Below are 18486 nucleotides of genomic sequence, written 5' to 3'. Positions count from 1 at the left end.
TCGGATCTCGTGGGGTGGGGGGGGCTTTGATCATCTCGGGGGTCCTTTGAGGAGGGAAGCTTTCTATTGTACAGGGAGGGGCAAGGGATTGGTATCGGCAGAGCTGGGTGTCGGCCTGGGAACGGGGAAGACAAACGGGCACACGGGGAAAAGGGGTTTGCATCAAAGGGCCGGGGATCATAAATGGGAAGAAGGGAGGTGATGCGCTGGGAACAGGATGAGGGCCTGGGGCAGAGCAGCGCCGAAGAGGGGTTTATGATTCAAGGCAGGTGCAAGCAGGGGGGGTGGTCAGCGTGCAGGCTTAGTGAAGGCGAAGGGCTATGTCAGGGGCCAGCGGCATGCAAAAGGGTTCGTTCTGATCAGGGCATTCTAAAATGGCGGGTGCGCACGACAAAAGTGTGGCATCAGGGGAAGAGGCAAGATGGCGCAGATAATGTTCACCAAACCGTACTAATTTTCAACATCCCTCACTACCACCCTCCACCAGTGCCCCTCATCTCTGTAGCTCCTCCCCTTCATGACCTCCTCCTCAGACTCCCTCACTACCACCCTCCACCAGTGACCCTCATCTCTGTAGCTCCTCCCCCTCATGACCTCCTCCTCAGACTCCCTCACTGCCACCCTCCACCAGTGCCCCTCATCTCTCAGTAGCCCCTCCCCCTCATGGCCTCCTCCTCAGACTCCCTCACTGCCACCCTCCACCAGTGCCCCTCATCTCTGTAGCTCCTCCCCTTCATGACCTCCTCCTCAGACTCCCTCACTACCACCCTCCACCAGTGACCCTCATCGCTCCATAGCCCCTCCCACTACCTCCTCCTCGGATTCCCTCACTGCCACCCTCCACCAGTGCCCCTCATCTCTCTGTAGCCCCTCCCCCTCATGGCCTCCTCCTCAGACTCCCTCACTACCACCCTCCACCAGTGCCGCTCATCTCTCCCTAGCTCCTCCCTCCGCCCCATGACCTCTTCCTCGGATTCCCTCACTGCTACCCTCCACCAGTGTCCCTCATCGCTCCGTAGCCCCTCCCACTACCTCCTCCTCGGATTCCCTCACTGCCACCCTCCACCAGTGCCCCTCATCTCTGTAGCTCCTCCCCCTCATGACCTCCTCCTCAGACTCCCTCACTGCCACCCTCCACCAGTGCCCCTCATCTTTCTGTAGCCCTCCCCCTCATGACCTCCTCCTCAGACTCCCTCACTACCACCCTCCATCAGTGCTCCTCATCTCTCCCTAGCTCCCCCCTCCACCCCATGACCTCTTTCTCGGATTCCCTCACTGCCACCCTCAAACAGTGCCCCTCATCTCTCAGTAGCCCCTCCCCCTCATGGCCTCCTCCTCAGACTCCCTCACTGGCACCCTCCTCCAGTGCCCCTCATCTCTGTAGCTCCTCCCCTTCATGACCTCCTCCTCAAACTCCCTCACTACCACCCTCCACCAGTGACCCTCATCGCTCCATAGCTCCTCCCACTACCTCCTCCTGGGATTCCCTCACTGCCACCCTCCACCAGTGCCCCTCATCTCTCTGTAGCCCCTCCCCCTCATGGCCTCCTCCTCAGACTCCCTCACTACCACCCTCCACCAGTGCCCCATATCTCCCCATAGCCCCTCCCCCTCATAACCTCCTCCTCAAACTCCCTCACTACCACCCTCCACCAGTGCCGCTCATCTCTGTAGCCCCTCCCCCTCATGACCTCCTCCTCAGACTCCCTCACTACCACCCTCCACCAGTGCCCCTCATCTCTCCCTAGTTCCTCCCTCCACCCCATGACCTCTTCCTCGGATTCCCTCACTGCAATCCTCCACCAGTGCCCCTCATCGCTCCGTAGCCCCTCCCACTACCTCCTCCTCGGACTCCCTCACTGCCACCCTCCAACAGTGCCCCTCATCTTTACGTAGCCCCTCTTTCATATGCATTTCATTTGTTGTATAGCGCTACTCATATCAGTGTAGTGTGTGTCAGTACTTTACACCACGCACACATTATACAGAGACAATGAATCATACAAGTATGTAAATCAATCTATAGGGAATGTCACAAAAGCCAATGAGGATTACAAGGTGTAGGAATCACATGTCAGCCATACGGGTGGGCGGTATGTTTTAAGAGGGTTCGGTCTGGGGAAACACAACCTTAGGATTTAAAGAGTATTCCATGGGAGTCAGTGTAGTAAAGACGATACTCTCAAGTATATTCCAAATTGGTTTAATAGGAACCACCTCGGAAGGGTCTTCATACAAAGACTGCTTCTCAGCAATTGCCCACAACAACATTCTAACTAAAGCATTCTAACTAATGCACGCATACTGAATACAGAATACATTCTAAGAACTAATAAAGAATCACTACACATCCCCCTTCTTTAATACAAGAATGTCTCCTATCCCTTCTGTAAAAGAAACAAAAAAAACAACAAAAATAAATAAATATATATATATATATATACATTAAACATAAATAGTGCAAACATAATCATCAAGTTTCTTTGGTTTAACCATTTTCCTACCAAAACCGCTAAATTTATCATTTTGGTTATTTGGTAAATCAGACATCATGTTACTTTCTCTAGAATCTAGATAATTAGATGCAATTTCAGTAAGAAAAGGCGTTTCATTAATAGGTGAAGGTACATTAGTTTCGTTGTCTCGATCAATGGTAATCCACCAGTACTTATCAATTTTAGAACCATATTTATTACCAACTTCTTGTTCTCTAGGAACGGACTTATTTGCTAAAGCTAATTTGCTCATATGATAAATAGAACCATTCTCAAGTTGGACAGTATTGCTAAACACTTTAACAACTTTTTGTGGTTCACTAAATCTATTTTCACATTAGGTAATTTTCCTACTGGATTTCACTCTCACCCATTGGCCAACAAGGATGTTTGCGTCTTTGACTCCATGTTTGCTGTCAAAATAAATTTTGTTTTTTAATTGAGAATTAGTCATGCATTCCTTAACATCACTGACATCCCAATCACATTTTTCTCCTTTATTCACCCAACCAGGATTAATTAAGGAATGAGGAATTCTGCCTCTCATGATGGTAAAAGGTTTGTTGCCAAGTTGGTGCAGGCGAAGTTGCCGGAATTGCAACTTCGCCTGCACCAACGACACCGATGCACCCACAACGACGGAACCCAACCGACTGCGATGCATCCTGCTCAACACCCGTTCCGCACGCAAGCACGCCGTCGAGCTCTGGGACCTACTCACCACCACATCACCAGACGTCGCCTTCCTGACCGCGACCTGGCTGAACGAAACCTCCTCCCCAGACATTGCAGTGGGCATACCCACCGGATACAAAATCTCCTGCAGAGATTGCACCAAAGGAGTCGGAGGAGGAATCGCCATCATCCACAAGAACACCATCAAGGTATCCACAAACACAGCCGACACCCTCACCACCGCTGAACACCTGCACTTCAAGATCCACACGGACCCCAAGACCACCCTCAGAGGCACCCTCGTTTACAGACCACCCGGCCCACGTCCCCAATTCTGCAACTCCATCACCGACTTCATCAGCTCGCACGCACTGACCTCCACCAACTACATCCTGCTCGGTGACCTGAACTACCACCTGGAAAACAACAACGACAGCAACTCCTCCACCCTGATCGACAACCTCGCCACCCTCGGAATGAAACAGATTGTCACCACCCCGACCCACATCGCCGGCCACACGCTCGATGCCATCTTCTCCTCCAGCCCCCACGTTGCCTTCAGCCACGCTTCCGAGCTCACTTGGACCGACCACCAATGCGTCCACTTCACCTTCCAGAAACCCGTCACCCACCACCGCACCCTACAGATCCCCCGCCGACGCTAGGGCAAAGTCACCAAAGAACTACTAGAAACACACCTCGCACTCAATCCACCGACCAGCCCCACCGACCCCGATGAGGGGGCCCGCACCCTCAGACACTGGATGGAAGACTGCGCCAACACCGTAGTACCAGTGACACAACCCACCGACGGAGACACCAGCCAGAGAGCCAGCTGGTTCACCCCAGACCTCCTGGCCTCCAAACGCACCTGCCAGAAACTCGAAAACATCTGGCTCAGCGATAGAACGCCCGCCAACCACGCAGCCCACAAAGGCGCCATCCGCAACCATCACCACCTCATCAGGACCACCAAAAGAGCCTCGTTCAAAGACCGCCTTGACAACAACGCCCACAACAGCAAAGAGCTCTTCAACATCGTGAAAGAACTCTCCAATCCTAGCTCCTGCACCAACGACATCCCGCCCTCACAAGCCCTGTGCGACACCCTCGCTGCCTTTTTCCACCGCAAGATCACTGACATTCACAACAGCTTCAACCCCCGGCTGAACCCTGCGGACCCCGCCACGACTAGCACTGCGAACCCCACCCACCATGACCTTCTGACCACCTGGACCAACGTAAGCACCGAAGACATAATCAAGACCATGAACACCATCCACTCAGGCTCCCCGTCTGATCCCCTTCCGCACCACATTGCCAACAAAGCTGATAGCCTCATCGCGCCCCACCTGCGCAACATCATCAACCTCTCCTTCGGAACAGCCACCTTCCCTGAGAGCTGGAAACACGCTGAGATCAACGCCCTACTAAAGAAACCCAAGACGGACCCGAGCGACCTCAAGAACTTCCGGCCCATCTCCCTGCTTCCATTCCCAGCGAAAGTCATCGAAAAGATTGTCAACACCCAGCTCACCCGCTACCTAGAAGACAACAGCATCCTGGAGCCCTCCCAGTCAGGATTCCGCAGCAACCACAGCACCGAGACCGCCCTCATCGCCGCCACAGACACCATCAGAATACTACTCGACAGCGGCGAGACAGTGGCCCTCATCCTCCTGGACCTCTCCGCCGCCTTCGACACCGATTGCCACCACATACTTCGCTTACGCCTCCACGATGCAGGGATCCGAGGCAAGGCCCTGGATCGGACCTCCTCCTTCCTCACCGACAGAACCCAGAGAGTCCGCCTGCCCCGTTCCAATCCGGAACCACCAAAACCATCTGGGGCGTCCCGCAGGGATCCTCCCGCAGCCCAACGCTATTCAACGTCTACATGGCGCCCCTCGCCCGCATCACCAGACTACACGACCTCAACATAATCTCCTACGCCGACGACACCCAGCTGATTCTCTCCCTCACCAAGGACCCCCTCACCGCCAAATCCAACCTGCACCAGGGTATGAAAGCCGTCGCCGATTGGATGGAGGCAAGCCGGCTCAAACTGAACACAGACAAAACAGAGATCCTCATCTTCGGGCCCAAACCCTCAGCGTGGGACGACTCCTGGTGGCCAGCATCACTGGGAACCCCCCGGCACCAACCAACCACGTCCGCAACGTAGGGGTCATCCTTGATTCCAAGCTCAGCATGACCAACCAAGTCAACGCAGTCTCCTCCTCCTGCTTCCACACGCTCCGTATGCTCCGCAAGTTCTACAGAAGGATCCCGGCGGACACACGGAAAACCGTCACCCACGCCCTCGTAAGCAGCCGACTCGACTACGGTAACGCCCTCTACACCTGAGCCCCGTCCAAACTCATCAACAGATTCCAAAGAATCCAGAACGCCTCCACACGCCTGATCCTAGACGTCCCACGCCGGGACCACATCACCCCGCACCTGAGAGACCTGCACTGGATCCCCGTCGACAAAAAATCACATTCAAAATCATGATCCACACACACAAAGCTCTCCACATGACCGGCACAGCCTACCTCAATAATAGACTCTCCTTCTACGTACCCAACAGGCAACTCTGCTCCACCGACCTGTCCCTGGCCGCCGTCCCGCGCATCCACAGAACCACTTCCGGGGCAGATCATTCTTTCACCGCGCCGCCAAGACCTGGAACGCCCTCCCCCTCCACTTACGACAGACCACAGACCGCCCAGCCTTCATAAGACTGCTTAAGACCTGGCTCTTCGACCACTAGCTGCAGCTCCTCCCCCCCAGCGCCTTGAGACCCTAGCGGGTAAGCAGTGCGCTCTACAAATCCCCTGATTGATTGATTGATTGATTGAATCATGTTGGGTAGTTCTATGGCTCCACATCATTTTCATCAATTCCGTTTTCAAGTCTTTTATATTATTCAAGGCTAACTGAATGGTACCTTTGATTACTCAGTAATTCCCTTACTGCTGTTGACATGTTGATGCCGATAAAGTGTGATGCTGGGAATAGTTCGTATATATCCAAGAAGGTTTCTTTTCCTTGGTAATGGTTTATCATGATTCACTTGCATTGTTGTGAATAAAAGGCTACGCTGTGGACAACATATCCTGATTCTGAGAGTTCTTGGGCGTAGCGGGTGGTAAGGTGAAGGAATTTGGGGAGGAGGTAATGTCCCGATGTGCGCATACTATGTATTGTCTTATTGTTGTCCTGCATCAGCCATGATAATGATAAAAACTGTTTAAATAAAGCACATACGAAGTATGTGTCCTGCTGGGCCTGTGCAGATTTAAAAAAGATAAAAAATGTAGTAACACATTCTCTTACCTACTGCATTAGTCAAAATTGTGTACAGCCTGATGTGATAAGCTGCTGTAGGGCTCAGAAAAGGTGAATAGGAATAAACAAACTTCTTTTCTCCTGCGATGCATAGAAAAAGAAATATCAATGCAGCAGGACAGTAGGCAAAGGTTACAAAAGGTTACCCTTTTCAAAGAAAGGATTTGTTGCCTTTCGCCATGCAGATATGAAGGGGTGAAAAAATAAACAAAGCCATGTTAACATGTAAATGGTCTTTTAAAGACCTGTGAAGTACTCTGGTGCGGCTGCTGCGATAATCTCAAAAACTGTCTGCGTGTGGGTGCGCCTGAGAAACTGTCTCAGCCCGGGCTGAAATACATGACGTGTGCGCTGCACGCCTGCCTTCAAGCCCTCACTGCGAGGGCCAAGGCTCCTGATTGGGTGGGCCAGGCTCCTGTATCAGTGGGCCTGGCCCACCCGGCCCACCCGCTAGAACCGGACCTGATTTACCACCCTCAGGCTGGGACCTTTCGGACAGTGAGAGGAACCGACGGGGCAGAGGCTGCGTGGGTCGGGTTTAAAATTGAGCACTAAGGACCCGGACTATGAGTCCATTATTCACCAGGGCAGTGTGCATGTGGTGGCAGCAGGGCAGTGTGCCCTGAGGTGGCAGGAGGGGAAGAGTGCATGTGGTGGCATCAGGGCAGTGTGCCATGTGGTGGCAGCAGGGCAGCATGCTGCAAGGTAGGAGCAGGGCAGTGTGCATGTGGTGGCACCAGGGCAGTGTGCCTTGAGGTGGCAGGAGGGGCAGTGTGCATGTGGTGGCACCAGGGAAGTGTGCCTTGAGGTGGCAGCAGGGAGGTCTGCTGTATGGTGGCAGCAGGGCAGTGTGCTGTGGGGTGGCAGCTGGGCAGCATACTGTGAGGGGGCACCGGGGCAGGGGACCATGAGGTGGCAGCTGAGTAGTGTGCCATGTGGTGGTGCTTGGGTCATCCAGCCAGGGATGTATGACGTTACAATGCATGTTTTTACCACGCATGCTGTTACAACGCAGTTTTTACAACGCATACCATTACAACGCATAGCGCTTTGGGGTGCTGGATAGTGAATAGTTTAATTTACTATTCCAACTCCAGTCCCCGTGGACACTAGGGAAGGTGTTGGATAGTAAATTAAATCTATTCCCTATCCTAGAGCGCCCCCCAGCGCAGTGCCTTGTAATGGTTTTCGTTGTAAAACCTGCGTTGTAATAGCACTGCATGGTAAAAGTTGTGTTGTAAAGGATGTTTCCCTCCAGCCAGTGTATGTTGTGTTGTTTTAATCAACTGCACCGGAACTGTCTTTCTCCCACACAGCTGCAAAGTCCAACCTCAGACCTCTGGCCAGGGGGTTACTTGGCGCCCCCTGAGGTCGGGCAGTATTTGTCACTTTCACTCAGGAAATACACCATTAGACTCAGGGAACCCGCGTCTTACATGGCCCGGCTTTCACCCGTGTCACCCACCCGGCCTGCACTGTGTAATAGGGGCCACCGATCCCTGCACTTGCTGGTAGGTCGTACCCCCACCACACAGCTCCACCTGTATGTCCTGACCCTGCCCTAGCTGCCGCTGCTGTAGAAGTTGAGGCCCTCCTCCACCCGCAGGCTACCACCCACGCCTCATCCCTGGTGGCCAGTGGTGGGCCTTAGGTTTGTATCACTGTCGCTGTCTGTCTGTCTTCCCTGTACTGCCCATACTGTCTTCTGGTGTCTGTGACCTCTGTTGCCTGTCTACCCCTTGCGCCTGCATTCTTATCTGTGCATGTTCTCTTGCATTCTGTTCCCTGATTGTGCTCATTTTCTTGCCTTCTGCTCCCCTGATTTGTACTCGTTTTTTGTGCCTTCTGCTCCCCCTCGCTGCCCCTGATTTGTGCCCGTTTCTTGCCTCCTGTTGCCTGATTGTGCCGGTTTTTCTTGCCTTCTGCTCCCCTGATTGTACTCGTTTTTCTTGCCTTCTGCTCCCCTGATTGCACTCGTTTTTCGTGCCTTCTTCTCCCCTGATTGTACTCGTTTTTCTTGCCTTCTGCTCCCCTGATTGCACTCGTTTTCTTGCCTTTACTCCCCTGATTGTACTAGTTTGTTCTTGCCTTCTGATCCCCTGATTGTACCTGTTTTTCTTGCCTTCTGCTCCCCTGATTGCACTCGTTTTTTTGCCTTCTGCTCCCCTGATTGTGCTCCCCCACCACACAGCTCTGCCTGTGTGTCCTGCCCCTGCCCCAGCTGCCGCTGCTGTAGACGTTGAGGCCGTCCTCCACCCGCAGGCTACCACCTGCGCCTCATCCCTGGTGGCCAGTGGTAGGCCTTAGGTTTGTATCACTGTCGCTGTCTGTCTGTCTTCCCTGTGCCTGCTTTCTTATCTGTGCCCGTTCTCTTGCCTTCTGTTCCCTGAATGTGCTCATTTTCTTGCCTTCTGCTCCCCTGATTTGTACTTGTTTTTCGTGCCATCTGCTCCCCCTCGCTGCCCCTTATTTGTGCCCGTTTTCTTGCCTCCTGTTCCCTGATTGTGCCTGTGTTCTTGCCTTCTGCTCGCCTGTTTGTGCTCGTTTTCTTGCCTTCTGCTCCCCTGATTGTGCTTGTTTTCTTGCCTTCCGTTCCCCCTCGCTGCCCCTGATTGTGACCGGCTGCCTTGGTGCCCTCGCCGCACCCGTTCCTGTCGCTGCGCCCCTTGCGTCTCCGCCCCCCTCACTGCCCATTTGCTGCCCCTCCCTCCCGCCTCCTAGCTGCTCCTCCCTGCTACATCCCCATATATGGCGGCCGCTGCACGGCCTTGGCAAGCCCGTCTGTGCCCGTCCGCTCCCGGACCGCGCTCAGAGCCAAAACCCCTGGTCTCTGCACCAGCCACGATGACCACCACCACTACGATGCCAGCACACTCCATGCTCTCAACCCTGGATGGACCCACACCTGCTTCAAGGCCGCCCGAAACGCATGCACGGCCCCTTCACCTGCCGGAACTGCAGGTAACACCAGCCTCAGAGCAGCCAAACAGCCCGCCAAGAAAGACCTCAACGGACTCCGATGCATCCTACTGAACACCTGCTCCGCACGTAAACAGGCCGTCGAACTCTGGGACCTGCTCGACACATCATCCCCGGCCGTCTTCTTCCTGACAGAGGCGTGGATGAATGACTCCTCCACACCCGACATTGCCATAGCCATCCCAGACGGCTACAAGGTCATCCACAGAGACTGCACCAACGGAGTCGGAGGAGGAATCGCTATTGTCCACAAGAACAGCATCAGGGTCTCGACCAGCACCGAGGACACTCTCAGCACCGCCGAACCCATGTATTTCCAGATCCACACAGACCCCAACTCCACCCTCAGAGGCACCCTCGTCTACAGACCCCCCGGACCCTGACCCCAGTTCAGCGACTCCATCGCCGACTTCGTCAGCACGCAGGCCCTGACCTCCACCGACTACATTCTCCTCGGAGACCTGAACTTTCACCTTGATAACAACAATGATAGCAACTTGACAACCCTGATCGATAACCTCACCAACCTCGGACTGAGGTAACTCGTCACAACTCCTCCCCACTCCGCTGGCAACACACGCTTGACCCCATCTTCTTCGTTAGCCCCAACGTCTCCTTCAGCCACACCACCGAACTCCTCTGGACCAACCACCGCTGTATCCATTTCTCCTTCCAGAAACCCACCACACACCACCGCACCTAACAGATCCCTCGCCGCTACTGGAGAAAAATCACTGAAGACCAACTACACACAAACCTCGCTCTCAGCCCACCCACTGAAGCCTCCAACACCAACGATCCTGCCCACAGCCTCAAACGCTGGATCGATGACTGCACCAACACCCTCGCCCGCTGAAGAAACCCCCCCACAGAGACACCAGCAAGAGGGCCAGCTGGTTCACCCCAGAACTCCTAGCCTCCAAGGAAGCCTGCCAGAAACTGGAGAAGAAATGGCACATCGAACAGACTACGGACAGCCACGCAGCCCACAAGGACGCCATCCGCAACCACCATCACCTCATCAGGACTGCCAAGAGGACCTCCTTCAAAGACCACCTCAACATCAACGCACACAGCAGCAAGGAGCTCTTCAACATCGTGAAAGAACTCTCCTACCCCAGCTCCAACACAAACGACATCCCGCCGTCGCAAGCCCTGTGCGACTCCCTCGCCACTTTTTTCCACCGCAAGATAGCAGACATTCACGACAGCTTCATCACCCAGACAGCCCCAACAGAGAGCCACACAACAGACTCTCTGCATACCCTCGACCACGACCCCCTGCTAGCCTGGGCCAGCGTGAGCATCGATGACATCAATACCATGAACACAGTCCACTCCGACTCCCCGTCAGACCCATTCCCGCACCACATCTTCAACAAAGCCAGCAGCTCCATCGCACCCCACCTGCGCAACGTCATCAATTTCTCCCTCAAGACTGCGACCTTCCCAGAGAGCTGGAAACACGTCAAGATCAACGCCCTACTCAAAAAACCCAAGGCAGACCCTAGAGACCTCAAGAACTTCCGACCATCTCTCTGCTCCCGTTCCCGGCCAAGGTCGTCAAGAAGATCGTCAACAGATAGCTAACCCGATACCTCGAAGAAAACAGAATCCTGGACCCTTCCCAGTCAGGGTTCCGCAGCAACCACAGCACCGAAACCGCCCTATCGCCGCCACTGACGACATCAGGACCATGCTGGACAATGGTGAGACCGCAGCCCTCATCCTCCTGAACCTCTCCGCCACCTTCGACACCGCCTGCCAGCGCACATTTTGCGCACTCCTCTACGTTGTAGGGATCCAAGACAAAGCCCTGGAATGGACCACCTCCTTCCTCTCCGACAGATCCCAGAGCGTCCGCCTCCCCTCCTTTCCGATCCAAAGCCTCCAAGATCATCTGCGGTGTACCCCAGGGATCCTCCCTCAGCCCGACACTGTTCAACATTTACATGGCCCCGCTCGCACACGTCGCTCGACAGCACAACCTCAACATAATCTCCTATGCCGACGACACTCAACTGACCCTCTCCCTCACCGAGGACCCCATTACCGCCAAAGCCAACCTCCATGAAGGAATGAAGGCCATGGCCGACTGGATGAAGTTCAGCCGACTGAAGCTGAACTCGGACAAAACGGAGGTCCTCCTCCTCGGCTCCAACCCATCAGCCTGGGACGACTCCTGGTGGCCGACGGCACTGGGGGCAGCCAAACACCCACCGACCAGGCACGCATCCTGGGAATCATCCTCGACTCAACGCTCTCCATGACCAAGCAAGTCAACGCCGTCTCCTCCTCCTGCTTCAACACCCTCCACATGCTCTGCTCTGCAAGATCTACAGGTGGATCCCGACAGATACAAGAACAGTCACCCAGGCCCTCGTCAGCAGCAGACTCGACTACGGAAACGCCCTCTATGCAGGAGCCCCGATGCAACGCATCCAAAACGCATCGGCAGTACTGATCCTCGATGTCCCACGCCACGGTCACATCACCCCCACCTGAGAAACCTGCACTGGCTGCCCATCAACAAGAGGATATCCTTCAAGCTCCTCATCCACGCACACAAGGCACTCCATGAGACTGGCCCAGCCTACCTCAACAGACAACTTTCCTTCTACATCCCTAACCGCCAGCTCTGCCGACCCCGCACTCGCCACCGTCCCGCGCATCCGAAGAACAACCACTGGCGGAGATCCTTCTCCCACCTCGCCGCCAAGACCTAGAATACCCTCCCACTGAGCCTACGACAGACCCAAGACCTGCTGACCTTCAGGAGACTTCTCAAAACCTGGCTGTTCGATCAGTAGAGGCCCCCCTTCCCCACCCCAGCGCCTTGAGACCCTCACAGGTATGTAGCGTGCTCTACAAATGGTTGATTGATTGATTGACCGGTCCCTGCACTGTGTAATAGGGGCCACCGGTCCCTCCACTGTATATTAGGGACCACCGGTCCCAGCACTGTGTAATAGGGGCCACCAGTCCCTGCACTGTGTAATAGGGCCACCCGTCCCTGCACTGTGTAATAGGGGGCCACCAGTCCCTGCACTGTGTAATGGGGCCACCGGTCCCTGCACTGTGTATAAAGGGCCACCGGTTCCTGCACTGTGTAATAGGAGCCACCGGTCCCTGCACTGTGTATAAGGGGCCACCGGTCCCTGCACTGTGTACTAGGGGCCACCGGTCCCTGCACTGTGTAATAGGGGCCAACGGTCCCTGCACCATGTAATAGGGAGCCACCAGTCCCTGCACTGTGTAACAGGGCCACCCGTCGCTGCACTGTGTAATTGGGGGCCACCAGTCCCTGCACTGTGTAATAGGGCCACCCATCCATGCACTGTGTAATAGGGGGCCACCATTCCCTTCACTGTGTAATAGGGCCACCCATCCCTGCACTGTGTAACAGGGAGCCACCCGTCCCTGCACTGTGTAATAGGAAGCCACCCGTCCCTGCACTGTGTAATAGGGGCACCGTCCCTGCACTGTGTAATAGGGAGCCACCCATCCCTGCACTGTGTAATAGAGGCACCATCCCTGCACTATGTAATAGGGAGCCACCCGTCCCTGCACTGTGTAATAGGGGCACCGTCTCTGCACTGTGTAATAGGGAGCCACCTGTCCCTGCACTTTGTAATAGGGAGATACCCGTCCCTGCACTGTGTAATAGGGGGCCACCTGTCCCTGCACTTTGTAATAGGGAGCCACCCATCCCTGCACTGTGTAATAGGGCCAACTGTCCCTGCACTGTGTAATAGGGACCACCCGTCCCTGCACTGTGTAATGGGGGGCCACCCATCCCTGCACTGTGTAATAGGGCCACCCGTCTCTGCAGTGTGTAATAGAGCCATCCGTGCCTGCACTGTGTAATAGGGAGCCACCCGTCCCAGCACTGTGTAATAGGGACACCCATCCCAGCCCTGTGTAATAGAGCACTGTACTTGGGCCTCCCGTCCCTGCACTGTGTAATCGGGGGCCATCTGCCCCTGCACTGTGTAATAGAGCCACCCGTTCATGCACTGTATAATAGGGAGCCACCCGTCCCTGCACTGTATAATATGGGGCCACCCGTCCCTTCACTGTGTAATAGAGCCACCCGTCCCAGCACTGTGTAATAGGGAGCCACCGTCCCTGTACTGCTTAAAGCCCATGGTGGTGTCAGAGTTGTACTTGTAATTCATGGCCACACGTTTGAATCCACATAAATCACCCTCCATGTCCATGTGCCTTGCAGAGCACTGCATGTGACTCAAGTCTTTGATTTGTATTATAAGTAAGATACCTCAGTGGGTTCATGCTTTTGTGGCAGCGATGCTGTAAAATGAAGATGAGCTCCAAATGGTGAGTAAAACTTGTAGATTAATGGATAGAGGCATAATACTTGTTAAACTCACGAAAGATTACAGCAATTGACAAAAGAAGCTTTGAAACATGGAACAAGAATTGTACACGCAGGAACATGGTTGTTTATTCCAGGAGGGGAAAGCATAGGGGAAAAAAGGGGAAGGGGAAAAGGATGTAACACATCTAATTCCTAACAAACAACAGAAGATAGTAAGGGAAAAAACACAATATATGAGGACAAATATATAGCAATAAAGTAATTAAGACAAATATCTGACAGGTAACAACCTGGGTCTGGAATTACCTTTGAATCTGTACACTACAGAATGGGCTGGATGCGAGGAGTTGCAATTAGAACTGGGAAAGTCAGACGACAGTAACGGAACGTTAACATCTCTGTTTTTGCTAAACTTATACTTGGCAACTCTCCTCACATTACACACTCTCCCATCCTGGGTAATGACATTGTTTTTGCAAACTTTGACAATCTTGATGGGATGACCAAACTTGGAAATCCATTTTCTTAAGGAACAGCGTTTTTTAATCCTAACCCACTCTCCTACAGAAAAATCAGGTTCCTTCACATTAATTTTATTCTCAAACAAAACTTTCATCTTGTTTTGCTTCTCTTCCACATGTTTAGCAATAAGATTAATATCAATGCAGTCATCCACTTTGTTAACTTTCTTAATCCACCAAGGGCAAATATCAGAGGTTCAAAAGTCTGAAAGGGCTCACCCCCGTCACAGAGTGGGGAGTGGTACGGTACATCCATAACTTCTTCCATACCACATCCCTCCAAGGTTGCCTAGACATGCTAGCTGAATGAATACCATACTTAAGTACACAATTAAACCGCTCCACTTGGCCATTCTCTCTTGGTTTGTACAAGGAAGTTGTCACATGCTTAATACTACACATACAGAGGAAACTCTCCAACTCCTGAGACATGAGTTGTACCCCATTGTCAGTCCCAAGGACTTCGGGGATACCCTCACGAGCAAAATCCTCTCTAAAAACATAATGATTACCTGTTGGAGGCGCTAGCCACAAACTTTACCTCAGGCCACTTAGAATGATAGTCTATCATGATAAGAGCGAAACGAGCATTAGAAGGCAGATGTCTAAAAGGGCCTGAAACATCAAATGCGACCTTTTGCCAGGGACACTCAGGCCAAGAAACAGGTCTAAGAGGGGCAGAGGAAACCTGGAGCATCTTGTCACTACTGATGCAGTCTGGACATTCTCTTACTGCTCTATCAACCATTTTGTCAATACCATGCTACCAAAAATTGGCCCGGATAAGACGCTTCATGGAGGACATGCCTAGGTGTCCCTGATGAGCAAGTGATAGAATCTTCTTTTGCATGGAAACTGGAAGGATAATTTAGCCTCCTTTGAAAAGCAATCCACCTTCTTCTTCAATTTCACACGAGACATGACAAAAAGGAGCAATTTCACAAATAGCTGATTTTTCTCTGGGCCAACCCTTCTTTAAACACTCAAAAACTTGTTGACACACAACATCATTACTCATTTCTGTCAGCCACTCAGATTCTGACAAACCCAAACATTCTTGAGAGACAAAATCCTTGATGGTTGCAACTATGTCCACGTCTTGTTCATCAAGAGATGCTCCAACATCAAAGCAAGGTAATCTAGATAAGAAATCCGCAGTGACATTGCTCTTGCTGGGGACATAAACAACCTCAAGATCATATTCCTGTAACCTGAAAATGAGAAGAGCAATACGAGCCGTCGAATTCCAACCCCCCCCCCCCCAGGAGATAACATATCAACCAGGGGTTTGTGATCAGTCTTAAGTGTTAATCTGTTTCCCCACACATAATTATAGAAATGTTCAATGGCCCAGATACATGCTAATAATTCTCTCTCGATGACAGCATATCTTCCCTCACTAGTAGAAAGAGTCCTAGAAGCAAAAGCTACACACCACTCTTCTTTCCCCGAGTGCTGGCTAAGTACACCACCTAATCCGTAAAGACTAGCATCAACAGTAATGACACATTTTTTGTTTAGGCAAAAAAGATTTAAGTGTGGGAGCATTGACAATCTCATTTTTTATCAGTTTGAAAGCTGTCTCTTGTCTCTCAGACCAGATAAACTCAGTGGACTTCCTGGTCAACTCTCTGAGGGGCTCCATCTTAGTGGCAACATTTTGTATGAATTTGCTGTAATATTCACACAACTCCGCGAAGGAAAGAAGTTTCTCTCTGTTGTCAGGAGAGGGAACATTGATTATGGCATGATCTAACGACTTTTTGGCACTACACCATATCATGAGAGAGTGTGACCAAGATATTCCACCGATTGACAGAAAAACTTACATTTTGCAGCCTTAAGTGTCAAACCATACTTCCTCAATCTTAGGTAAACTTCTTCTATATGTTGGGAATGATCATTCTCATTTTTAGAAAAAATTAGTATATCGTCCTGAAAACACTTAACACAATTTCCGACGTCCGTAAAAATATGACACGTGGCCCTCTGAAATACAGATGCAGCTGATGCCAGCCCAAATGGCATCCTCTTAAACTGAAATAGTCCATGAGGTGTGATAAAGGCGGTGTAATGTTTGGAGTCTTCAGTAAGTTCAATTTGGTGGTGCGCAGACCTAAGATCAAGTGTGGAAAAAATACAAGCACCATCCAGCATGCACACCAATTCGTTTATGTTGGGAAGAGGGTGGCAGTCTCACACTAAATTCGCATTCAATGCCCTCATATCGACACATAACCTAATACTCTTGTCAGGCTTTTGGGCTAAAACAATTGGAGAAACCCATTTGGATGACTCAATTTCCTCAATGATGCCACCCATGACCATGTCATCCAACATTTTCTTCAATTCATCTCTGATGCTGATGGGTACCCCCTTAGTTTCTGCTTAACAGGTATAGATCCCTACTTAACTTTGATCCTGTGGCTGAATCCGATAAGTTTTCTTAGATTTTCAGAGTACACATCAGGAATAATTTAATAAAATCAGTACTAGCAGAGATACACGTTAGGATAGACACAGGCTCCCTTTTCCTGGGGTTCAAAATAATACCTAGCTTGGCTTGGTCCCACCACCCTAAAAAATGAACACCTTTGGTCGCTACACAAAGTTTGACAATAGCCGTACTCTCTTTAAATTCAATATGTACCTTGACTCCTATGAAATCAATGGCAGAGCCATCAAAATTATATGCTACAATATCTGGTTTACACAAAGAGTTTAGTTCGAACAGATCCCCATAGGATTCTAAACAATACTCCTTATGATAATGGTGCAAGGTGAACCAGAGTCTGCCATTAACTCCAGTTCCCTCCCCAGAACATGTACAAAACATTTGGGGGAACAAATCTTGTCCATAGCAGAGAAATCAAATGAGTCTTGAATGGAAACCACAAAACCAGACTCTAAATTTTCCAGGGTATGGTCACAACTTGAAGAGTAACAAGATACACAAGAAATGTTCCCTTTGGAAGAAGATGGAAAACTCTTTCTAGTATCCGTAACACCCTTCCTAGTATCTTTGCATATTTTGGAAAAATAGCCTGAACGTCCACATTTACTACATTCCTTGCCTATAGCAGGACAACGTGGGAAAGATGCTAAGTGCCATGGATTACCACACCTGTAACAGAATTTCTTTTGGTTAAGGTTACTCTTGTTGATGGATAGGTCTTTTGAAGTGGTGATGGAATTGACACTGTTAACTTCAGTGGAAGTAAGATTCTTAGTTTCTTTGTTAAGTGACTTGATCCACTTCTCGGATTGTTCCAAAGCCTTTGACGTACTGATGGCAGCCTCTAAATTGGGGTCTCCCATTATCCAAAGTTGTTTCTGAACTTTTTTGTTTCTCACATGGACAATGATTTAGTCTCGAATCATCTCGTCGGTTATTAAACCAAAGTTGCAATGCAAAGACACGGCTCGGAGAGCAGTTAAAAACTCATCAATAGTCTCTCCCTTTTCTTGGACTCTAGTGTAACATTTAAATCTGTTTAGAGCAACACTACCGGTTGGTTTAAACCTATTCTCAATCCATAAAATAGCCTCATCATATACCTTGTGATCGCCACCAGATCTAACAGGAGGTAACTGTCCCTCTGATCCTAACCAGTGGAGAAATATGTTCTTTTTCCTCTCTGCAGACATCTGTTCACCATCTATAGCCTTTAAGTAGGTGATAAATTCTTCTTTCCATCTTGTCCATGGAATAGGTGGTTCTCCCTTGTTTTGTAGAAACTTTGAAGGAGGATCAAATTGCATTGTAATATCTGGGGATAATAAACAGTAAAGTATAAAACACTCTAACACTGGTTTAAAGCAGTGAAAATGAGACTTTGTAAATGAAATAATGATGAATAAATGCACATGCAAAGTATAGCATTCAAAATGCAAATTTAAAATATTGAGGAAAATGTATAAGTACCCCAAACGCAACCAAAAATTACTTAGTATATTACCATAAAGTACATTGCAGATGATGTGCTTGTCATCACTGATAAGCATATACATATCACCACAGACAAGCATGTATTTGCATAGTGTGCTTGTCACTGTACCAGCAAGGTTGCAAGACTGTGAAAAATAAAGGTGTGCCTGTCACCGATGAAGAACAGGCTCTCCT

At 51.0% G+C, this 18486-nt stretch overlaps 1 protein-coding gene across 1 annotated transcript in view; it reads right to left on the bottom strand.

Moving 5' to 3' along the window:
• The window catches only part of LOC144827878 (uncharacterized), a 256770-nt gene that overhangs the window by 46236 nt on the left and 192048 nt on the right, over positions 1–18486 (bottom strand). The window contains 1 exon segment of the mRNA XM_078686043.1: positions 15378–15574. Within this exon segment, the coding sequence (XP_078542169.1) occupies positions 15378–15574 (197 nt within the window).

This window comes from Lissotriton helveticus, chromosome 4_1 (assembly GCF_964261635.1).
Source record: "Lissotriton helveticus chromosome 4_1, aLisHel1.1, whole genome shotgun sequence".
Taxonomy (NCBI): Eukaryota; Metazoa; Chordata; class Amphibia; order Caudata; family Salamandridae; genus Lissotriton; species Lissotriton helveticus.
Note: the sequence above shows the minus strand (reverse complement) of the source record. Positions and strands in the feature narration are given on the sequence as shown.